We start from the raw sequence: 23,147 nt of genomic DNA on the forward strand, positions 1-23,147 counted from the left end.
GGGAAGGGGGTCGGGAAAGCCAAAACCTGCTGGATGGGCACTGCGGGGCTGGGGGAAGGGATGGGATAGGCAGAGTGACCTCACTCCTGCATGATGTCAGTCCTTGCCTCTTGCTGGATTTCCCAGGAGGGAGAAGCCCAGCCGCAGCTGTGGTTCTGGGAAGGGAGGCCTGACCTTGGCCAGGTCTGGCTGGCCTTGCTGGGGGATTTCTAGGTGGCGGTTCCAGCCTGTCAGGTGGCCCAGAGCAATGGTGGCTGTCTGCGGGTCTGGGTTCTTGCCCCATAGCCCCTCTACCCACCCCAACTCCAGGCCACCCATTTCCCCCTCTTCACTTGCCCCACCCTGTCCTCAACCCCCATCCCACCCTACTCTTTCCCAAAGATACTGACCAAGCACTTTTTGTACAATAAAGTTTAATCACAATTATAAAAATGTGGCATTGGGTTTGCGCTATTAACATATGTACAATCCAGCCCAACAGGAAGGGCCCGCTCCCCCCACCATCCTGGCCTGGCCCAACCAGAGCTTACAGACACCAGGGTAGAAGGTGACCCACAGGGTCTGGCAGGAACAGAAGACAAGGCAGGGTTCCAGGCACGGAGTCCCCAGGACTGGGAGGCACAGGGCCCCCCTCCCCAGGGGGAGAACATGGCCACTGCCCCTAGAGACCCCTAAACTGGGGAGGGGTGCACGCAGGGCACACAAGGGAAGTCCCCATTAACACAAAGCAAGAGGGCTGTGCAGCCCCCAAGAACAGGATCTATACAGGCTGGCACCCCAGGTTTCCACAGGAAACAGCTGCTGGCAGCTACAAAACATTTACAGCTTCTTCTCCGCAAAGAAAAAAATTAGGGGGTGGGAGGCAGGGGTGACAGGGGAGGCAGACACTGCCTTAAGGGACTGAGGCTCCCTTGCAGGGCTCAGGGGCCCAACTCCATATTCAGAGATGGGGGCATGTGGGCCCTCCTGAGCCCACTAAGGCTGGGGTGCTGGGAGCTCAGGGCACCAAGGGGAATAAATAGGGGTGTGGGCGCCCGTCTGCCCACCTCAGTTGAGGGAGCCCCGGCAGCTCTCGGTGCCGCACAGACACGGGATCTTGTTGTCCTCCAGCGGAAACTTGTAGTCGTAGGTGATCTCCTCGTCCACGCCGATGGGCTGCTTGGAGTAAATCACGATCTTCTTCTGAGACTCGATGGTGATCACCTTGGCATAGCAGTTGGGCTGCAGGAGGGAGGCAGAGTGAGCTGTGTCCACCTGCTTGGACCCCACCGCCCTGGCCAGGCCCCAGCGCACCGTGCAGCAGTGGTTGATGAACCTCGCCAGGTTGCCACACTTGGTGGCATCGATGATGGTGTCGTGGTCCACCCGGAACAGGTAGCTGCTGCCAATGCCCTCCTGCACGTAGCGCTTCTCCCTCATATCGGCCACCATCTGGTAGGATGGGTGCGACCGTCAGGGAGCTGTCCTCAGAGGGTAGCCTCTGTGATTGGGGTCTGCACAGTTTCCCAGCTGCCTGGGGCCACAATGACCTGTCCTGGGTCTGTAGCTCTCTGGCTCCCACTAACCCAACCTGTGGACACTCCTGACTGCTTCCAGGAGCCCTCCCTCATGGCCAGCCCCCTACACCTTCGCTGCCGTTATAAGCCACCCAAAGAGGACCCCAGGGACATGGCACTGGTCACTGGGCAGAAGCAGCCACTGGCTGCTCCTGGAGTGTCTGCCAGGCTCCCAGTCTACCGTGGGGCTGTGGCAGTTCCCAAGATGACAGTCGTCATTTCACGGACTGAATTCTACTCCTCTCTTCTCCCAGGACCCTCTCTCCAAAAAGGCACCCTCTGGCTGCTGCTGGTGGTCCACAATAGGACCCAGATGCTTGCATGAGGAGCAGCTGCTATTTCCCAGAAAACGGGGCACCAAAACCTCTGCGCTCTTCCCTTGGACGCTCTCCCCCAGGGCCTCAGCGGCTGGCTCGGTGCTGGGTCTCCTCCCAAACTTCCATCCGCAGCCAAGATCCACCTCAGAGGAGCTGCTGGGTGTCCTCCTCTAGAAGTTCCGACTGGAACTCATCTGAACCGCACATCTGCTCCTCCTCCTCCTCACTCCCCATCTCACTGGCAGCCCTTACTCCCAGCTGTTAAAGGCAGCGCCCTGAGAAATGGCCTCACCCGCCCCCCTCGCCCTCACTCTGCAGAGCCAATGTGGTTGCCTGTCTTGCCAGCTACCTTGGACCCACAGACTCTGGGACCTTGGCTGCCACTGCCGAGCCCAGGAACCCCTCCTTTGACTGGTTCTCTGCAACAGCCCCCCCTCCCACCGCACTGCCCTGTCTCTAGTTCTCTCTTCACACTGCAGCCACAGGGAGCCTGCAACCTCTCAAGTCCTCTCCTATTTAACACTTCACAGCAACTTTCCTCCTCTCACCATCGGTCCCAACTTACCCATGTGGCTCCTAACTTCTGGGGAGTCTGGCCTCACCTGCCCCTCCTGCTGTATGTCCCTGCCTGACCCAAGTTTCTCCAATTAGCACAGGGCCCTCCTTGCACCTCCCTCACCTCAGCCTGGGGAGTTCGACATCCTTTAGGCTCCTGGTGTAGACACCACTGTGGTCCAACCACCCAGCCTCTCTGAACTTCCCCTTTTGTAACAAGCAAATACCATCCTTTATTGTAGTTACTTGTTCAATGTCTGTCTTCCCCACTAAACTGAGGTCCTTAAAGGGAGAGAGATTAGTCTTGTTCCTTGCTGCATCATTAATATCTAGTTTACTAGTACTCATTACTAGAAAGGGAGGGAGGGAGAAGGGGAGAGAGGGAGGGAGGGAGGGAGGTAGGGAGGGAGGGGAGAGAGGGAAGAAGTGGTTTCAATGGCTAAGCCTTGGAGGCAGGAGGGTATGTGGGGCTTTGTCCAGAGGGTTGGATGGGTCTCATGTCAGCATCCCAAGGTGCCATTGCGTTGGGAGCTGGGTGTGGGACCTCCTCACCTGGCGGATGTTCTGACCCACATATTCAATGACCATCTCATCAGCTGCGATGGGTTCCATGGCAAACAGACCCCACTCGTGGATCCGGCTCCGGCCGAATCGGAGCTTCTTCTTCCGGAACTAGAGGGCAGAAGGTAGATGCTGCTGGATGCCTCCTCAACCTGTCTCCTGGCTCTTCCTGCAGATCTCCAGGGCAGGAGGGTGCTCTAGCCACTCACCCCCTCCGCACCCCTCGGGGACCCCACGATGCTGCCCTTCCACTGAGTCTCTCTCCTCCTGGAGTCCCGCTCCTCACCTTGAGCTGGTTTAGCTTCAGCAGATCACTATCCATGATGGCTGAGGTGCCAATGGCACTCAGCAGCCGCCGCTGCTCAGATCGGCGCTCCGAAAGCACACGGTTAGTCCCCTGTGAGAAACGGGACAGAGGAGGAACGTGACGGAGAGACAAAGGGAAGAGGATGGCGGTGGGCCACAGACCAGGGCAGGGCCTCACCTGAGTGTCCGCCCCTTCCAGCTGCCGGGCTGAGACAGGGCACACATCCAGGTACCTGTCCTTCTCCTTCTTGCTGATGGGGTAGTAGCCTTCGCTGCGGGCGGAGCCCGTCTGGTGCTCCCGGGGCCCATCCTGGGGCCGCCGCTTGCGTCTGGGAGTGCTCAGGTTGGTGAGTGCAGGGTGTGTTAAGGAAGAGAATGGGTCCCACACTGGCCGGGTCCCTGGGGCCCCACTCCCCTGTCCCTCCAGTCCCAGCCCAAGGAAAGGGTAACTGACCTTTGCTGGAGGCCCTGAGCATACTTGGTATGAGGAGTAGAAAGATGAGAGAAGTAAGTCTTAGGCCACCTTTTCTGCCAGAAACACTTTGGGAGGCAGAGAGAAAACACCCAGGTAGCCAGAGGAGAAAGACCTAGGCTGAAGGTCGGGGGCAAAAAGAAGTGGACAGGGAGGAAGAGAAACGCAGACACGAGGAGTTGTCTGAAGAGAACACTGCCCCGCTGTGTGACCTCAGGAAAGCCCGCCCCACTCCCGGGCCTGTCTTTCTGTCCTGAGAAGGCCGCCTCCGGGATCAGGATATTGGTGTGATGGACCCAGTGGGTGTCGTTAAGCCAGTCAGCCCCGCTTGTCTGCTGCAGCAGCTGCTCGTACGTGAGCCGCAGGTAGCCCATGTCCTCCAAATCCAGGCCTGAGTTCCAAATGTCATACAGGATGGTCATCTGCTCAAACTCACTGCGGGGTTCAAAGGTGGGAGGCGGTGGGGGAGGGGGTGGCGGTGGTGGCCTCCGGCGCCGAGTGTGGGAACGGAGGCTGCGCCGCCGGATAGCCCCCTCCCCGTTGCTGCTGCTGCTGCTGCTGCTCTCAGATGACTCGGACTCCTCCTCTTCCTCCTCCTCACCCTCCTCCTGCTGCTTTGGTTCCTCTGCCTCAGCCACCACCACCTCAGGGGCCTCCAGGACCTCATCTGCTGGGGAGCTGAAGAGGGCTGCAGGGGCAGGAACGGGCTCCGGCGGCCGAGGGGACGGTGTGAAGGGTTGAGGCTTGATGGCCAGGGCATAGTTGTGCTCCAGTAGGATGTGGCTGAGCAGAGGGCCCAGGCGGTCTGCCTCGTCCGATGTCTCTGTGGCCTCTGGGTCATCGCCAATAGGCAAGGCAGCCAACCCACGTCGGGCTGGGGTCAGGGCCAGGTTGGCCAGCACCGCCAGGTCCACTTCTGTCCCTGGCTCAGCCTCCTCTTCCTCGGCAGAGCGGCCTCGGCCTGCGGCCCGGCTCCGACCTCCTCGGGACACCTCCTCCGGCCAACTCTTGACCAGAGATGCGTGGTCCAGGGGCAGATTGCGAATGGTCCGCTCCACGCCCCGGGGGGCTTTGCGGGAGATGGGGCCAGGAGCCTTGACCTGCTGGGGGGCAGCTGGGGAAGGTTCTGGGGCGGGCACTTCCTCCACAGCAGAGAAGGAGACGGTTTTCCGGCGTTTCTTGGGTGGGGGCAAGAGGGGGATCGGAGAGGAGGGGCGCTCGTCAGGGCAGGGGGCAGGGGCCGGAGGGCCAGCCGGAGGCTCTGGGGGAGGCTGGGGCGCACTGGGTGCTGGTTCCTCAGTGGAACCTAGGGAAGGAAGCACAGGGAACGGAGAGGGTCAGCTTCTTGGCCCAGCAGCATGAGACGGATTCGTTATGAGCTTGCGGCTGGCCAGCCTCACCGCGGAGTCCACACCCCAGCTGCCTTTCAACAGGCTGCACTCATGCTCCCCTGAGCTGCCAACAGACACTCCTGCGCTCAGGGAACACGCTGCCTGCCTCTCACACCTGCAAGGCCGCGGCACTCTGGGCTCCCCTGACAGGTTGGCTTCTACACCTGTCCATTCATGCCTCCCACATTCCCTGAGCACCACAGGGAGCAGACACTTGCAAAGCACCCAGTTTACAGTGCAATGGACACAATGACATGAAACAATGCACAGCCAAACTGAAGAGTGGGGGTAGGGTGGGGCTCTGCGGAGACGAACACTCAGACTCCAGCCTTTTAACCAAGCCTGGTGGTGACAGAACTACATCCGACAAGCAGGCACACAGACCAAGACAATTTTTGCCAGCTGCATTTATGAGGATACAATGAGCCAGGTCTGAATTAAAGTATCCATCATTTCAACCACAAACAGTATTCTCTGTTTAGTGAGTGGAAAAAGATACAATATAAGCTGAATCTTTGTGATAAAATATTTTATAAAATGTGCCTTCCTCCCCACTTTCCCCCAAACATCACTGGGGATTTACCAAAGTGAGGAGGGGTCAAGAATTCCCCCCTAAAGAAGCTGAAGGTAAAGCTGAGATCCAAGGAAGAGGGGTACCTTACTATCTTTGAACAGGCCATGCTGTCTCTCCCCTAATAACCGCCACAGGAGGAAGCACATCCTCCCTCTGTTGGGACCCCCTCCCCCTCCCCCCACCCCCGTCCCTGGCCCAAGTCTGCTGCAGAACGCAGGGGTCTCAACACTGCTCAATACACGAATAGCCCTTTCCCTGGGGCAGCCCGTCCTGCAGATCTGACCCATCAGACAATCCTCACGAGGCCAGTTCACGCTCTGCCCTCTCATCCTAGGTTTCAGCCACCCAAGCATGGCCTTTCAGACCTCTGGCCCTTTGCTGACAGCGTTCCCTGGGTTTGGAATGCCTCTCCCCTTGCCCGTTGGGAAAGCTGACATGCAGCTTTTAGGCCCAGGTCAATGCCACCTCCTTTGTGAAGGCTTCCCCGACTTCCCCAAACACTGGGAACACCTTCCTCTCGGAACCAGAAGACAGGTGGTTCCCAGCTGTTTGTCTCCAGGTTGGCTGCAACAGGTTAACAGCTGAGATTTTATGCCAAGCACTAATCCAAGCCCTTTACATACTGTATTAACTCATTTAATTCTCACAACAACCCTAGGAAATGGGTACTATTGTTAACCCCATTTGACAGAAAAGGACACTGAGGCAGGGAGAGGTCAATAACATGCCAAGGCCACACAGCTAGCAAATGCCAGAGTAAGATCTACAGCCCGGCAGCCAGAGTTGAGTTTGTCCTCTTCCCCACTGCCCTACGCTGATCTGCACGCTCTGCATTGGGACTCAGTGGTTTCATACCTAGCTCTGCCACTCACAGAGCTCAAGGGCAGCCTGCACCAGGCCCGGCCGAGCAGGCAGTTATCACATGTGTCCAATGCCTTAACAGATGTTCCCCAATCCGGCAACCTCAGCAGAGCTCAGCCTGCACTTCCTAAGGCTCTGGACTCCACCTGGTGTCCACTCTGAAGCCAGCAAGGCCCTGCGGTGCTCGTCCCAGGTGCTCCAGTTTGAGTCCTCTCATCACTTCTCCCCAACGTTTTGGGATAGCCTTCTCCCTGACCCATCCTCCCAACCTGACCCACTTAGCTTTCTAGAAGCCTGGCTCCTACGGAGAAGAAATTCCCTTCCTGGCTCAGCTTCTTCACACAAATTTCCCTGGCCATGCCTTTCATTTAGGGAGACAGCCTGTGGGGTACCTTCCTAGTTTACACAACTCCCAGAAGCCAGTTTCTACTGCATGACTGACCCTCATTAACGGAGGGCTACCTGACCCAAGCCAGCCCCACCAGAAGCTTCCCTGGAGGAAGGCTCTAGGACAGGAGTGGGGCTCTCTGTGGGGCAGAGGAAGTCCATGTGCAGAAGAAGAAGAAGGAACCAGACTGGAAGACAGAAGAAAAGCAAGTCCTAAAGGCGGCAGGTCTGTCTTTGGGCTCCTCCAGACAAACCCTGCCCCAGGCTCCTGCCTTTGGGCCACATAGTCCTCTAATCAGTGTGTCCTTGGTAACTTGCATTTTCCTATCATTTTCTAAAAACTAAGGGATCTGCCATAACTGTCTTCTCCTCTCGCACCCTTGCCATCTATTTCAGGAACTCTGATGTCCCACCTGCTTACCCAGTTTCACATCTCCAGTGGCCTCCCTCCTCCTCAGCTACCTCCGCAGTCACACACCTGACTCCGTCACCTTCTGGAATAGCTCCACCGTGAAACTTACACTCTGACTCCGGACCTCTGACCACAATACCCAGCTCCTTTCAGTCTGAACCTTTTCTTTTTTTTGTTTAATCCTCACCACCGAAGGTATTTTTTCCATTGCTCTTCAGAGAGAGGGGAAGGGAGGTGTGGGGGAGAGTGTGAGAGAGGGAAACATCGATTGAGAGAGACTACAATTGCCTCCCACATGTGCCCCAACCTTGAGCAAGGATCAAACCTGCAACCCAGGTACGTGCCCTTGACCAGGAATCAAACCCGAGACCTTTTGGTGCAGGGTGATGCTGTAACCACTGAGCAACACTGGCCAGGGCCCAATGAACCTTTTCCATTTCCCATCCTTCTATCTCACTCCAGCCTATCGCCCTCCTGCTACATTAACTTCTTTCTTCCTCATGCCCAAATTGCAGGGGCTCTCACTTTGTCCTCGCCTTTCACAGAACTTCCTACATCCTTCTACCACCTCTACCCTGTAGACCCCCAACCCTGAATCTAGCGCACCCTGCCCTCTCTCCTCCCTGACCCATAACCCCAGCCTCAGCAGGGCTTCTGAGCTGTGGCAAGTCCAGTCAGCTTTCATCCTCACTCCCACTCTCCTCTCTTCCCAAAGGCTCCTACTCCACCAGCCCCCTCAGCCTCGGAAAATGTCCCACTTTCCTAGTGCAAAGTGAACAAGGGGCCTTCAGGTATGAAACCCCACATCTCCTAACCTCCTGTTTATAGATAGATTAGCATCAGACCTAGAGTACACCCTTCCCCCCATGCTAATACAGCAAGTATTCCTCTCTCCTAGCTCATTTTCCTGCTCCCTGTTCCCTTCAGTGTATGAACATGTTCAAGTCTCACCAACTTTGTAAAGCTAACCCGCCATAACCCTGCTTCTTGCTGTCTCTCCAATCCCAGCTGGGTAACCTTGAGTATCTCACTAAACCTCAAAGTCCTCACAGATGGGAATAAGAATGTTGTGAGGATTGCCCTAGCCGATTTGGATCAGTGGACAGAGCGTCGGCCTGAGGACTGAAGGGTCCCGAATTTGATTCTGTGTCAAGGGCACGTACATAGGCTGTAGGCGCCCCCCCAGCCCAGGCCCTGGTCAGGGCGCTTGCAGGAGGCAACCAATCAATGTGGTTCTCTCACATCAGTGTTTCTCTCTGTCTTTCCTTCTTTTTGCCACTCTCTCTGAAAATCAATGGAAAAAATATCCCCAGGTGAGGATTAAAAAAATAATAGTAATTAAAAAAAAACAAAAACCCTAGCTGGTTTGGCTTAGTGGATAGAGCATCGGCCTGTGGACTGAAGGGTCCCGGGTTCAATTCTGGTCACGGGCACACACCTGGATTTCAGGCTCAATCCCCAGTAGGGGGCATGCAGGAGGCAGCCGATCAATGATTCTCTCTCATCACTGATGTTTCTATCTCTCTCTCCTTCTCCCTTCCTCTCTGAAATAATATATTAAAAAAAAAAAAAAAAAAAAAGAATGTTATGAAAATGGAATGAGAAAATAAAATTGCAATGTGCCAGGCTCATTACTCAATAAATGCTAATATAATTACAACCCTCAACTCTCTTTCCTTTCACAAGACTAGTCTACCCTCCCAGAAGATTGGTTATCTCTATTGCCTGTCCTCACTCCCATAACTTGGCTCCAGTCTGATCCATTCTGTGAAATTGATAAGGTCACCAGTGACCTAACTGCCAAATCCAACAGACACTTTTCCTATCTTACAACCTCTCTTGTGGTCTGCTGATACAAGCCACTCCCTCCTCCAGAAACTCCAAGCTTCCCACTTTCCTTCCCGCCTATCTGATCACTCCTTTTCAGCCTCTGCTGGCTACCCTTTGCACACCTGTCTCTTATCCTACCTAATAAAATAGTAATATGCAAATTGACCGCACCTTTGCTACGACCAAGCCACGCCCACCAGCCAAAGCCATGCCCGCAAGCCAATCAGGGTGAGTATGCAAATTACCCAACAAAGATGGCGGTTAATTTGCATACACGGAGGAAGGGAGGAGTGAAGACTGAAGACAACTTAGAAGGAAGAGGGAGGAAAAAACGGAAAGCAAGGTGGCTGCCAGAGGGAAAGCCCAGGCGGGGCGGGGTGGGCGGCAGCGGAGCGCGGGTGCAGGCACGGTAGCGGCAGCAGTAGCGGCAGTGGTAGCGGTAGCGGTAGTGCACGCAGCTGCAGCGGCCGCTTGCAGGATTCTTCCTGCAAATGGGCTACTAGTAAGACTATAAAGCTCTGGCCCCCCTCTCTCATCCCAAACATCCTTCTAGGGCAGCGGTCGCCAACTGGTGGTCCGCGGACCACTGGTGGTCCATGAGGTCCGAAAGGTTGGCAACCGCTGGTTTAAGGAAACCTTTGGAGCAGCGGTTGCCAACTGGTGGTCCGCGAGGTCTGATTGGTGACCGCTATTCTAGGGTACACACGTTTTCACATCCATACTTTCACTACTCTCAAATATCTACCTCACTTCCAGCCTACTGCTTTCTTCAGATCTACTGGCCCAACTACCCGTTGAATGTAGTCGCTCACACCACATACCTGCAGGCCTTGCTGGAGACTTCTCCTGTTCAGGGAGCGGTGTGATGGGGGAGCCCGCAATCCTCTCTGGCTTGGGTTCCTCCACAGGTGCTGGCAGGGGCACAGGGACGTCTCTAGGTGGTGGTGACACTGAGGAGATGGTTGCTGGCTGCTCTTCTTCCTCTTCTTCTTCAGAGGACTCAGATGAGGATGACGATGAGGAGGATGAGGAGGAAGATGAGGAAGATGAGGAGCTGGACGAGCTGCCACTCTCTGAGTCCGAGGTGCTATCATTTTCACCATCTGAGTCAGCATACAGAGAACATTTGGAGGACGAATCGCTTCCCTCGTCCTCGCCTGGAAATCCAGAAGGGGCAATCAGGCGAGATGGGAAGATCCTCACTTGGCTCCTTCACTGACTCACTACTGTGGATATATTGGGCTCTGTGCTAGGTGCTGGGAAGCCCGGCCTCAAGGTGCTGGGAAGCCCGGCCTCAAGGAGCTGGGTAGGCACACAATTTGTTCGTACTGTGGTAAGCCTCAGTGGGAAGGGCTGGGGAGCCTGGCAAAGGGAAACCCTGATTTCTGCCTGGAGGGTCAAGTCAAGGAAGGCACCCCTGTGAAGGGATGTCGAAGTCAAGAAAGACAAGTAGGAGTTCACCAATCAGACATGGGGCGAAGCAGGGATGTCAAAGGTTAAGAGAAGATGGGGCGCTGAGAGACTGGTGAGCAGTCCTCTCGAACTACCGAAGCTTTCCCCACAGTGTTCTTAGAGAACTTCCTGGACTCCAGGGTAGAATAAGCTTAGGGCTATTACATGCTCTGTATTTCTGGGACATGATAATACATTGTAAGGGCTCTAAGAATTAAGAATTTTGCAGTCTTTGAGGGACATAATTGGGTAAACTAGAATAGAAGGTACTGGTGGCCAGGGAGGGTCTGGAAGATGACAAGATGATCCCAAACAGATAAGCAAGAGCGGGATTATGAATGACCTCAAGTGTCAGGCTGAGGAGTCACCTTGTGGAAAACAGGGAGCCAGGAAAAGACTTTACAGCGAGTCCAGTGTGCATTTTAGGGAAGATAATTTCCATCAACAGGCTGGAAAATGGCTGGGAATGGGGGGAAGAATGGAAATGGAGACAAAAAATCATTCAAAACTGCTTCAGCCTCTAAGTGAGAGAGGCAGGATAGCAGGATCTCAGGCGACAATTCAAGAAACATGGAGGTGGTGAAACTGGAAGGCGTCTAGCCCAAGTGGATGTGTAGGGGCCGCACACACTCGCTCCTGGCAGGGAACTTTGCCCGCACTTTACTGAAAAGAGGCTCTCAGACCATCAGTCTCCCCATTCTGGCCTCTTAAGAAATGGTACCATCAGATATAAACAGTCCATCTTTCCCCAGTTCTCCCACCCGTTACTCTCTGCCTCATTAACCTATTCTATCTTCTTCAAAACACATATCTGTATCTCAAGAACTACTATTTGTTCACTTGTTTGTCAAGTCTCCCCCTCCCTACCAACTGATCACGAGCGCCTCAAAAGCAGGAATCACATCTGTCCTGGTCACTGATGTGTCCCCAACACATAGAAGAGTGCCTGGCAGAACAGGGGCTCAATATACAGGGTGGAGCAAAAGTAGGTTTACAAGTTTCGAGTATGTGAAACACAGTTCAGTCTTTTATTATTATTTTGGGTTACTTCCTGTACAAACAACTGTAAACCCGACTTTTCCCCTACCCTATATATTTCTAAACAAAGGAATGAAAAGAAAGACTAAACCATGTACCCAAGCCTCAATAAAAACGGAGGAACAAACAAGTATTCAACCGGAGAACACAACGGTGTCTGGTAATGGCAGTGGCAGGGAGAAGAGGGAGGCATGGCTCAGTGGCTGGGCCTTAAAGGAAGAGCAGTGCTCAAAGATGGAAAGGCTCACTCTGGAGGCATCAAAGGGCAGCAAGAGAATGCAACCTCTTATTTCAAGGGCCTGGGAAAAGAAACAGGCTCTATTGGGTTGTCTTCAGGGGACAGCCTTGTTTCAGTAGCAGAGGTAAGCAGGTATTGGGGTCGTTGTTTACATGGGCTAAGGGTACCAAAGGGTAGAGCTAAAAAAGTTGTTTTTGGGGAGGACAACGGCGACCAACAAATCCAGCAGCAACATGTGGGTTCAGAAAAGGATGAGGCAGGTGGCCGAACCCCTTTCTCCCCAAGCCAGAATTCTACTGTATTGTCTGTGCTTACCATCTGATGCCTGTGTCTCCTTCTTTGCAGTATCCATGGCTTCCTCATGATCGTCATCTTCCTCATCTTCCTCCTCCTCCTCGTCCTCCTCAAGGAAAGGGATAAATAGGGACTCACAGGAAAAGGGCAGCTGGTCCTCTGGAAGGCACAGCTCCCTGGGTTCCAGCCCAAAGGGAAGTGGCCATGGGCACAGCAACACAGGAAGTAGGCTCCTGGCAGGGACCGGGTGCCCTGGCTCCTCACCTTCTCCGAGGAGGACTCCTGGGATGCCTCCTCCCCCTCGCTGTCCAGAGCAAAGGACTTGCGGTGCTTGCCCTGGGTCTTGCTTCGCTCTTCATCGCGCTTTTGGGGCTTGGTCCCTGGACGTCCTGCCTCTCCAGCCTCCTTCTCTCGCTCAGGGTCTAGGCCCGGGTGAGTGGCAGTTAGGACAATTTACCATCAGCAGTAAGTTACCATTTCCCGACCCTGCGAAAGGAGCTGTGCATACACTGTCGCTCATCTTCCTCCCAGTCCCACCAGACAGACCTCGTTTTATAGACAAGAAGCCGAAGCTCAGCGCAAAACCCTCAGCAATACCTTATATTTTAGTTTTAAACATGTCACGCTCATTTTATCTTTCACTGTTTTCTGGGTGGGGTGGAAGAGGCAGATGCCTGGCCCAAGAAAATACTGCTAAGGCCAATGGGTTTCCAGGGAAGCAGATCAGACTCAATAAGGAAGTTTTCTAGACACAAGCTGTCAACCAATAACTTAAACTTAGGCAAATTGGTAGAAGGCATAAAAGAGCTTAACCTATTTAACCTTGAAATTCTATGATCTTTAGATGTGAATGTTATTTCCATTTAATAAAAGGAAAATTAAAGTACAGAAAACTTAAATCAACATACCAGTGTACAAACCGTAACTAAAATCCAGGACGGTCCCATCGGAAGCTTTTCACCTCTCTCAAAACTGCTTTCTTTAACCCTCTACCATAATCTCCACTTGGCTCTTCGCCTTTAAGACACCGTTATCCCCGCCTCTTGCTTTCCTCTCAGAATCTAAATAACCTTTCCCCTTTCTCCTTCTACCCAACCTTCCCACTCACCATCTTCGTCCTCCTCAGCTGGAGTGGAAGGCCGGGGCCTCTTTTCCTCACTGGCCTCTGAAATTTCTGAAGGCTCTTTTCGTTTTACCTGGGGGGTGGGAAGAGACAGAGTCCATTTAGACCTCAAAAACTTGTACCCAAGGAGGGGGATGGCCTGTCCCCACCCTACTAGGCAAGACCCCAGTTCTGGGTACCTTAAAAGAAGGCAGCCGCAGGGCCCCTCGCAGTCCTGACCCAAAGGCGAAGGCCTCGATGCCTGTGGTACCCCCACTCTTCGCCCAGTCTACGAGGGACAGCAGGCCTGGCTCTTTGAGCTTTGTCTTCTCTTTATCTTCCTCCTTGGCTTGCTGTTTGGCTGCGTTCTGGAATGGCTGCAGGCAGTAGGGGGGCTGAGCCTCAGAACCCAGGTGCTCCCTCCTGCCTCCTGCCTGGAACTACTCCCAGGCCCCAGGAAAATAGAATCGCATCTACTCACTCCTCCATCTGATGCACATCTATGCCATACCTCCCCTGCACCAGCCCCTGTAGAGGTACTTCCTCAGAAGTCGGCTCACTTATAGTCCCATCAACCTCAGGAAGCAGCTACTATCCTTCCCACTTCACAATGCAGGCACTGAAGACTGAAGTCCACAGACACTGAAGGGCCTTGTCCACTGCAAGTCAGCAGTGGAGCCAGGACACAGTTCTTCAGACTCTTAGGCTCATGCTTTCCTACTGTCTCCGTGCCCAATTCCCCGTCCAACCAGTGTCCCAGTACTGTCTCCGTGCCCAATTCCCCGTCCAACCAGTGTCCCAGTACTGTCTCCGTGCCCAATTCCCCATCCAACCAGTGTCCCAGTACTGTCTCCGTGCCCAATTCCCCGTCCAACCAGTGTCCCAGTACTGTCTCCGTGCCCAATTCCCCGTCCAACCAGGGTCCCAGTACTGTCTCCGTGCCTTGGTCCTCCTATTCTGAGCTGTGTAGCTTGGAGAAGCAGGGATTTATTTCCCCCAAGGAGCCCCAAGTTTCCCCAGTCCCAGGCATTGGCCCTCACCTTGGCCTTCTCTTCCTTGCTCTCCCACCACTGGTCAAAGGCTCCAAAGGCCACATTTTCCACCATCTTGCGGTTGAGGTCTCGCTGCATGATGCTCTTCATCTCTTGGACGAGGGTGGCCAGCACACGGCCCACAGTGCCTGCTGACGGCAGGGCCTTGCCCTCTGCCAGCTCTGCTTCCTCCCTTGGAGGTAGTCGGGCCTCCTCTCCCGAGACTGAAGAGGAGGGCAGGGGCTCAGCTGCCACGGGCAAAGGCAGGTGGTAAGCCTCCCGGGAATATGCCCCTCGGCCTTCTTGCCCTTGTGTGTACAGAGCATAGGGCAAGCCATAGGCTGCCTCCTGTGGGGGTGGGAATGGGAGGAAGGCCTCCCCAAAGGCCCCACCATGGGGACCAGCCGAGGCAGCAGTCAATCCCTTGCCCTGCCGCAGCTGGTGGAGCCGAGTTAACATCTGGGTCTGCATCTGGAAGGACATGGGCATTCCTCCCCACTGAGCCCCAAGTCGATCCATGAGCTCTAGGGAGTTCACAAAGTCATAGATGTGAGGGGGTGGCGGAGGAGGTGGGGGGTACTCAGGGGGCGGTGGCCCATCAGGTCGGGGTGGGAGGAGGTAGGCAGGCTGGTGGGGATAACCAAGGGGAAGGGAAGCCAGGTAGGGAGGGGGAGGAGGGGGTGGGGGGGGAGGAGGTGGAGGCTGTTGGGGGGGCGTTGGGGCTGGAGGGGGTGAGCCGCCCCTGTCGTCATCGGAGATCTCCATGTCCTCTCCAGAAGAGCATGGAGAAGCCTGTAGGGGTGCAGAGGAGGGTCACAGAAAGCTTCTGCCTGTTCCCTGGGCTTTTTCTCAAATCTGTTCTCATCTAGTTCCCTTCCCTCTCCCTCTGGGCTCAACCCTGCCTCCCTGATCCCAGGTATCTCCGCTGCTTGAGCCCAACCTCACCTGGTTCTGTCCGTTGGCCTTGGGAGACTCCCGGGTAGCCCCTGGATCCCCACTCCCTGCAGGTGCCACATCCTCAAAATTAGCTGGGGCTGGAGGAGGCGTGCAGGGCCCGTGACCTGAACCAGAAGGCACCTCAATCCCTGTGTCTCTAGCCCCAGGGCCTGTGGTGGAGTTCTCTTCCTCTTCCTCTGTGTCAGAGGCCAGGAAAGAAAACTTGGAGCGCTGCTCCTTCAGCAACATCTCAATGCGGGAATCCAGGCTGCTGTGCTGAGCAAAGGGCACACTCTCATTGGTGGTCTCTGGGGCTGGGGAGCCGGAACGGGCAGGTGAAGCTGGGCGGGGGGAGGTCCGAGCTTCTTCTCTCTCCGGGCTGGGCCCCCCAGCACCACCACCTCCACCAGGTTCTGGAGGCTCCGGGGGTGGAGCCTCTGAGGCAGGAGGCCGGTAGTCCTGGTCAGTGGGACGGCTGGGTTCAGGGGGCAAATAGGAGGTGTAGGAAGGTGGGAAGCGCTCAGCTGTATTTTCAGCAAAAGGTGCCCCGGGGGGCTCCTCCCGAGTTGCCCGGCGGGGTGGGTAGGAAGAATGGCGTTGGTAGCGATTCCAGCTTTCATAATATGCTGGGTAGTTTGAGTCAGAACCACGAAAATGAGAGGATGAGGAAGAAGAGGACGAGGAGGACGAGGACAATGAGGAGGAAGAGGTGGAGGATGTGGCGGTGGCTGCAGTGGTGGCAGAAATGGCTGCAGAGGTGGTCGTGGGGGCTGAAGATGCAGAGAAATGGCGGCGGGAAAAGGAATCTTGGTAGCTGTTCTCTGACCGCCGGGGCTTGAAGGAGGTGGAAGTGGTGCTGGAGAAAAGATGCAGGAGTTAGCTGGGTTCAGCTCTGTATGACCAAAACCTAGGGTCCCAATTCTCAGTCCCCAAGCCCTTCTACGCTGTCCCGAAAGGAAGATGGAAATGCTGTTGGGTTCCTAGCTAGAGTGAGTTCCCTGAGAACAGGGACAAATCCTTCCCAACTCCCTTTTCAAGTTGGTTTCTTCTTTCCAGTGGCAGCTCCCAGAATCTGGGGGTCCCAAAGGGTGTTTACCCTGTACCTGCTGGAATAGGCAGAGTCCTGAGAGTAGGGGGTGCTGCCCCGAGACGTGTAGGGGGTTCCTTGGGAGGACTGAGGGGTGAACTGGCCGAAGGAAGATGGGGTGTCTTGTCGGCTGCTGGAGAAGCTTGTGTCCTGGGAGCAGGGGGTGCCATTGCCAGGAGTGCCCACCACAGCAGTGCCTGCTGGGTAGGCAGCTGTGTCAGAGGAGGGGCGGCGGCGGGACTCAGTCTGGAAGGGGAGAGTGGAGCAGGGAGAAAGGAAAAAAGATCAATTACCATTTAACAATTCACCCTTCCCCAAACTTCGAATCCCAATTCCCTGTCATTTGAAAGCATCTAGGCATCTTTTCTTGGTTCTTCCTATACTTAACAGTGAAGTCCAGAGCCTCCCAAAGACTGGTCCTGGCACTCAAGGACTGTGCCCACATGGCTAGGGCTATGGCAACCACAAGCTTCTCACCGTCTCAGTGGCTGCACCAGGGCCCTGGAACTTCTCACTCAGGGCCTTGCCCCCAGTGGGCACCGTCTGAGGGGTGTAGGAGCCATTGACAATCAGTTCATAGTACTTCATTCGTTGTTGTCCTAGGAGGAGAAAAATGGGAACCAACAGAGTCAGAGAGAGAAAACACCTCCTTCCTAAGATGGTTTTCCCACTTATTCCTCAGGCCTCAAGTTGATCTTGGGTTTGGGGACTTCAATTCTTCTTCCCTATCTCTGTATCTGGAACCTTCTACCTCATCTCCACGTAACAACTACTACAAACGACATATAGAACAACACTTCACAGTTCCCTCTACCAGAAGGGAAAAGCATCAGTACACCTACTTAACAGGTTTAAAGAAAATTGACCTGCACAAAGTCGGTTAGTAGCAGAACTCAAATTCAGACCCAGGTCGTCTAATGCTAGATCCTATCGTGTTCTTCATCCTATAAACTCAAGAGTTGCAAAAACAAAGTTTTATTTGCCTTACATAATCACTTAACAAATTTTTTGGGGGTAGGGGGTTAACATTTTAAAATCATGAGATCTGATATAAAAACCTTGATTTCTTGCTTCAAAAAAACAAAAAATAAACAGATTATTTGGCAGTATTAGTCCTCTTTCCCACTTGCAAATTGGCTAATGCCAACTAACAGCTGCCTCCTTTAGATGGCACTGTGCTACAGTATGCCACAGCCCCTACCCTTCCCTATGATTCCTAACCCGACTGCTTCCTCCACTTACCTATTAGCATATATACAGGTCTCTCATGCTCCATCCAAAGTTTCAAAACCTAGTATTTTGGGGAATTCAGTGTCAAAACCTGAGCTGAAGCTATTTACTCTAGTTTGTTTTTTAATCCTCACCTGAGGATATTTTTGTCGTTGATTTTTTCAAAGAGAATGAAAGGGAGGGGGGGAGAGGTAGGAAGGGAGAGAGAAAGATAAAGAGAGGAGAGAGAGAGAGAGAGAGAGAGAGAGAGAGAGACAGAGACAGAGACAGAGGCAGACAGACAGACACATCGATGTGAGCGAGATACATTGACTGGTTGCCTCCCACACATGCCCTGAGGTACATGCCACTGACCGGTTATCAAACCTGAGACCCTTCCACTGAGCTGAACCAGCCAGGGCTATTTACTCTAGTTTTTATTTATCCAACCCAGTGTGACCCTTCATACACTTTCTTATAAAAATAGCCCTATGCTGGTACAGCCCCAATGATGCTGAATACACACAAAAAATACGTGTACCATAACCCTTTGCAAAATTCTGATTTCAGAAACCCATCTGGCCCCAAGAGTTTCAGATGAGGAATCATGAACCTGATCACATACCTGACTCCAACCGGCTCCAACCGGCATTCACATGTACAAGCTCTGCCAGAGCCCAACTTTGGCAGCAGGCAGGGGAACCCTCACCTTTGATGTCGAGCTGGGCATGGATGATGTTGCCCATGACGGAGGTAAGGTGGAGGTTTTTGACCGTTTCCTTGGCTCCTCGAGTGCTGGTGAAGAGCACTCGGGCCAGGCCCAGGTGCTTGCGAGTACGGGGGTGAAGAAGGATCTCCACCTCTTCCACCTCGCCATACTTCCGGCACATATCCTTCAGGAAGGTCTCCCGCACGTTGTCATTCAGTCTCGCAAAAGTCACTTCCTTCAGAGGGATCTGCCCAATATAGAACTCATCCAGCTGTGGAGAGGACAAGCGCTAAGTCTGGGGTCGTAATACTTTTTCCTTTTGGAAACTTTAGAGAGATCCATGAGATCAAGAGAGATAGGACTGGGAAATAAGAGGCAAGGGCAGGGGACCCCAACAAGGGATACATCAGTCTTGATCCCTCTCTCTCTCTCGAATTCTTTTCATCACAGAATAATGGCAAGAACCAGGAAAAGAAAGGTATGAACTGAGAAATAAACACACATGGAAGAAACTAGATGTAAAGAAATCTCACTAACTCAGCTTTTACTAAGTAATTACCATGGACTGGGCACTAGGAATATAGAGATGAAAAAAAAGGAGATTCCTGGTCAGAAAAAATAGATAAGACAGAGACACATACAATTATGACATGGCAGTAAGTGTCAGCAGAGGTGTACAGAGGTTGTTTGGGAGTCCAGAAAAAGAAACCTTTGTTCAGAGAGAAGGCAGGGAAGCATTCATACAGATGGTGTCATTTGTATTGGGCTTTTGAGATAAAGAAGAGTTCACCAAAATTACAAGGACTTACTGGTAAAAGGCCGTGACATTATGAAATAACTTAGCATTTCCTAGAAACTGAGGAGTGTATAGAGGATGGAACACAGGTGAGCAGTATCAAGGTAGGAGATGAGGCTTGACCAGCTCAATAATCATAAATGTCAATGCACAAAAACATGGACTTGGCAACAAAAGTAAAATAAGAGTAAAATTAAAGCGACAATGACAGCAGGGTGGAACATGAAATGAAGAGAATGGAAGCAAGGAAACCAGGTGAAATGAATACAAGAGTATGTATTAAAGATATGGCAATGGAAATAGAATAATTAAGATAAAATGGTTTAGGAAAAAGGGTCGGCAGAACTTTATGACAGATTATGCGATAAAGGAAAGGAGAATCATAGGATGACTTCCGGGTTTCTAGCTTGGGCAGCTAAGTAAATGGGGGGAGAGCAGGATTAAAGGGGTAAAGATAATTTGTTTTGGATGTCTCGAATCTGAGATGTCTGTGGGGCCTCCAGATGGAGCTTCCCACTACCAGGCATACACGTTTGAAGTTCGAGACTGATCTTGGCTAGAAACAGAGATTTAGAAGTCATGAACATTTTGGTAATAGTCAAAATAATGGATGTGGAAGAGATTGTCCAGGGAAAGTGTACAAAGTGAAAAAAGGGGCAAGGGAACCCCACAAATGATTTATTTATAAGTGAATAAAGAATTAGTGAGGAAAACCAAGAACCCCCGTTTTCTAGGCCCAGCCCAAGGCCTGTTGAGTACCCTGCCTGGACAGAGACATGGGAATCCTCTGACATAGATGGAGGGTCAAATGGCCGAAGGAGAGGTGAGGAACAGAGGACTTCAGGGATTGAGTCCCTGGCCTTAGCACTCCCTTATTTGTTGGGAAACTGGGGTATCAGACCAGAGCACTGTCAAAGAATACATATACTGTCTAGGAATACAGAGTGGGAAGTACAGCGGCTAAACACGTCTTCATGTCATTCAAGAAGTCAACACCCCCGCTTAGGACACCTAACCCACGCCTTTCTAGAAGATAAATCGATTTCCTGTCCAGAACAACTCAGCCTCACAGCCTGTTAGATGTGGCTGTGATCCTTTCATTGGAAAACTCTTATTCAGCGACATTTAGACTAGACTGCCAGGATGGAGCCTCCACACCCTCCAAGGGCCACCACACCAAGACACCAGCAGACACATACCTTAAACTTAGGGACTGGGAGGGAAAAGTCTCTGTTTTTGGACCTGACATGGCAACGGGGGTCTTGGAGGTCTTCGACTGGGATATACTTTGAGTCCTAGGAAGGAAAGCAGGAACAGAAAGATAGCTCAAGGTGAAACCACGCTGTTGAGCTCTAAGCCCATTTGGAGACCCATATGCAAAAGAGTTGGGCGCTGGTTAACCACTTTTTAAGAAGGCAGGCTCTGGATATGGAAGTTCTGGGTGCTGAACAGAGCCAACAGGAGAATGGGCCTGGAGGTTCCTGGATGGCAAGGAAAGGCCTGGGTACTCACGTTGACACTGAAGTGGACTCCATCATAGCGGTACACCTTTTGAGAAGGCCTGCGCAAGGCAGGGTCCAAGGCAGGATCCACGATGAGCTTGTAGTTTCGCCACTGGAAGCTCGGGGTCTTCTGCCCATCTCCCCCACCTTCCTGATCCATCTTTGCTCATTTACACTGTTACAAGAGAGGTATACACAAGGGGTTCAGATCTTAGGCCTGACTCCCTTGCTGCCCCTCACCGACTAGCCCAGACTTCAGGTTCTCTCATCACCCCAGTTTCCACACCTCACCATGACCCGTAGCTCCCCCAGATTTTCCAAGTACACTCTTTCACCGTAACAACACATTCTCTCCACCCCTCAACTCTTGCCCTCAGACCACCAGGCCCATCTCGTGCCCCCAGCTCTACCCAGCGCGCGCCCCACTTGCCCTCAGAGCAAGACCCCTCCCCCGCCCCCTGGCAGGCCCCGCCCCCTCCCGCCTCCTCACCGGCCAGCGGCCCGGGCCAAGCCCGGCTCCCGCTCCCACACACCCGCTCGGGTCCCCGCGCCCCGATCCTCTCGCCAAGAGGTGGCACCTATTCGGGGCGTTGGAAACACCGCGAGACCGAGCCCGAGACCCGGCTTCGGCCCCGAATCTGGGCGGGGGGGTAGGGGAACGCGCACCGCTGCCCTCTCCTCCCGCCCCGGTGCGTTCTGCCCCCCCCCCATCTCCGCGCACGCGCGGCGCGGCCCCACTCACCCGCTCGTGTCGAGCGGCTCCCCCTCCCCCCACCCCGCGCGGCACCTCAGTGGCGCGAGGCGGCGGCGGCGGCGGCGGCAGCGCGAGACCCGGCCCCGCAGCGGTGGCGGCGGCGGCGCCCCCCCACCACCACCTCCCCGGCGCGCGCACCAAACACCACCGCCACCTGCGCGAGGCCCAGCAGGCACAGCGTCGACATTCGCACTTTCGCCACGGGCGCCACTGGGAGACCAACGGGGCCGAGGATAGCGGTTTCGCCTCGGCCGGCGTCCTAGGAGGCTTGAGAATTGCAGCCTAGGGAGCTTGGAGATTGGCCGCATCCCCCGGAGAGTGGGCTTCACCACGACTATCCAGCTGCTCTGGCCTGGGGCCGTTGACGAATCGGCGGCGACGAAAGCAGCGACTAATCCCCGAGGAAAAGGGGGCGGGGCGAAGGGGAGGAGGCCAGCCAGAGCTGGGGAGATGAGTGGCGCGTTGAACGGGCGCAGATTCGTCAGGCGGGCGGGGCGAATGGGTGGACGAGACGCGGGCTCCTCTGCTCCTCTTGCCTGCCCCTTTCTTGCGCGGCCAAACGTCCAAGAGGCTGCAGATTCGCCACAGGTCCTGGCCCCAGCTCTTGCCTCCCTTTACCCGCTTTGGTGAAGTCAAGAAAGTAATGCCTGTTTAGGCAACCCCTGTTGGCAAGACAGCCACTTTTCTGGATTTTCTTCCTAGTACAATTCAGGGGACTGCCCAATTCCGACCCGAGGAAAGTGGCTATGGCTCAAAGCTCCTCAGAGTCCGATGAGAATTTCCGGCTGAGCACCGGGGCCTGAGGAATCCTGGGGAGCCGGACTCACGAATCTGCGAGCCTGTGGGCGGGGCCGCGGCGCCTGCGCAGAGGGCGTGGCCAGCGTGCGGCCCGGCGTCGCGGGGCTCTTCCTACTGTAGGACCCACCGAAACCGGGCGGCCTGGGAGGGGCGCCCTTGAGGTGGAAAATACAACCAACAGTGGTGACTCAGGCTGTTTGCCCGGCGCCGCACAGACCGTAATGCAGGGAGCGTTTTCCTTTCGTGATCCCCCTTGGGCCACTGGCTGCTTAAGATGCCCACTTGGCAGATGGGGAGACTGAGACCTGCAGAGGGTTCCGCATTTTGCCTGTACTCGGCCACTACTGGTCTTAAAGTTTTATGATAAACGTGGTGGAGCTTAAAGACCCTAGAGTGGGTCCTATAAAAAGTAAACTCGGTTTTACAGTAGTAACTAGGTGAGCTGGTCGCATCATGGTCCCAGTGCCCGCCGTTTTCAGCGGGATAGGGTGGAGGCTATCCTTACGCGGTCTCGCCGCTCGAGGGCAGCAGCACTCCAGGCTTACCCGGGGCCTAAGGTCGCCTGAGGCTGGGCATCCTGTATTTCTGTCTTGGACGCAGGGTATTCTGGTCTCCAGGTGATGGCATACCCCGGAGGCCCCTCTGCCTGAGCTGAGGATGCGTTAGGTTCCAGACATCTCTGTCTACATCTCTCGCTGTATTACCTTGGGCAAATCATTGACCTCTCACAGCTTCAGATTCTTACTCTGAAATGGATGTTGATGTCACGCAGGATTAATGTAGGCATCAAAAAAAAAAAAAAAAAAAAGCATAGGAAAAGCCCTTGAAGCCTTGTCCATGCAAATTTGTCATTTTAAGAAATAGGAAATGAGGAAAGGGGTACTTGGTCAAGATGTCACACCATAAGAATAGAAGAGAGAGGATTGGGACCTTTTAAATTTTTGAGGAAAACGAGGCTGAAAAAATGAATTTGCGTGGA

General features: G+C 53.9%; 1 protein-coding gene across 3 annotated transcripts; it reads right to left on the reverse strand.

Annotated features, from left to right (window-relative positions):
- Window positions 1–396: 396 nt before the first annotated feature.
- SETD1A (SET domain containing 1A, histone lysine methyltransferase) lies at window positions 397–21,408 on the reverse strand. Of its 3 annotated transcripts, none has more exons than XM_054714467.1 (19): window positions 21,359–21,408; window positions 20,627–20,791; window positions 20,314–20,409; window positions 18,319–18,589; window positions 16,878–16,999; window positions 16,417–16,646; window positions 15,323–16,169; window positions 14,387–15,169; window positions 13,547–13,723; window positions 13,353–13,440; window positions 12,509–12,666; window positions 12,266–12,350; window positions 10,044–10,379; window positions 4,051–5,073; window positions 3,474–3,646; window positions 3,276–3,386; window positions 2,981–3,100; window positions 1,294–1,431; window positions 397–1,221 (listed from the first exon to the last, which is right to left on the reverse strand). In XM_054714467.1, exons 2-19 carry the CDS (start codon window positions 20,774–20,776, stop codon window positions 1,048–1,050), a joined length of 5,082 nt encoding a protein of 1,693 aa, XP_054570442.1. In that variant the 5' UTR covers window positions 20,777–20,791; window positions 21,359–21,408; the 3' UTR covers window positions 397–1,047. The 3 variants fall into 3 exon arrangements, with proteins under 3 accessions (XP_054570442.1, XP_054570443.1, XP_054570441.1); XM_054714468.1 differs by lacking the exon at window positions 21,359–21,408 and adding an exon at window positions 21,107–21,142 and having other exon boundaries at window positions 10,044–10,325; XM_054714466.1 differs by lacking the exon at window positions 21,359–21,408 and adding an exon at window positions 21,107–21,142.
- Between the last annotated feature and the right edge of the window lie 1,739 nt (window positions 21,409–23,147).

This window comes from Eptesicus fuscus, chromosome 4 (genome assembly GCF_027574615.1).
Source record: "Eptesicus fuscus isolate TK198812 chromosome 4, DD_ASM_mEF_20220401, whole genome shotgun sequence".
In the NCBI taxonomy this organism is placed as follows: domain Eukaryota; kingdom Metazoa; phylum Chordata; class Mammalia; order Chiroptera; family Vespertilionidae; genus Eptesicus; species Eptesicus fuscus.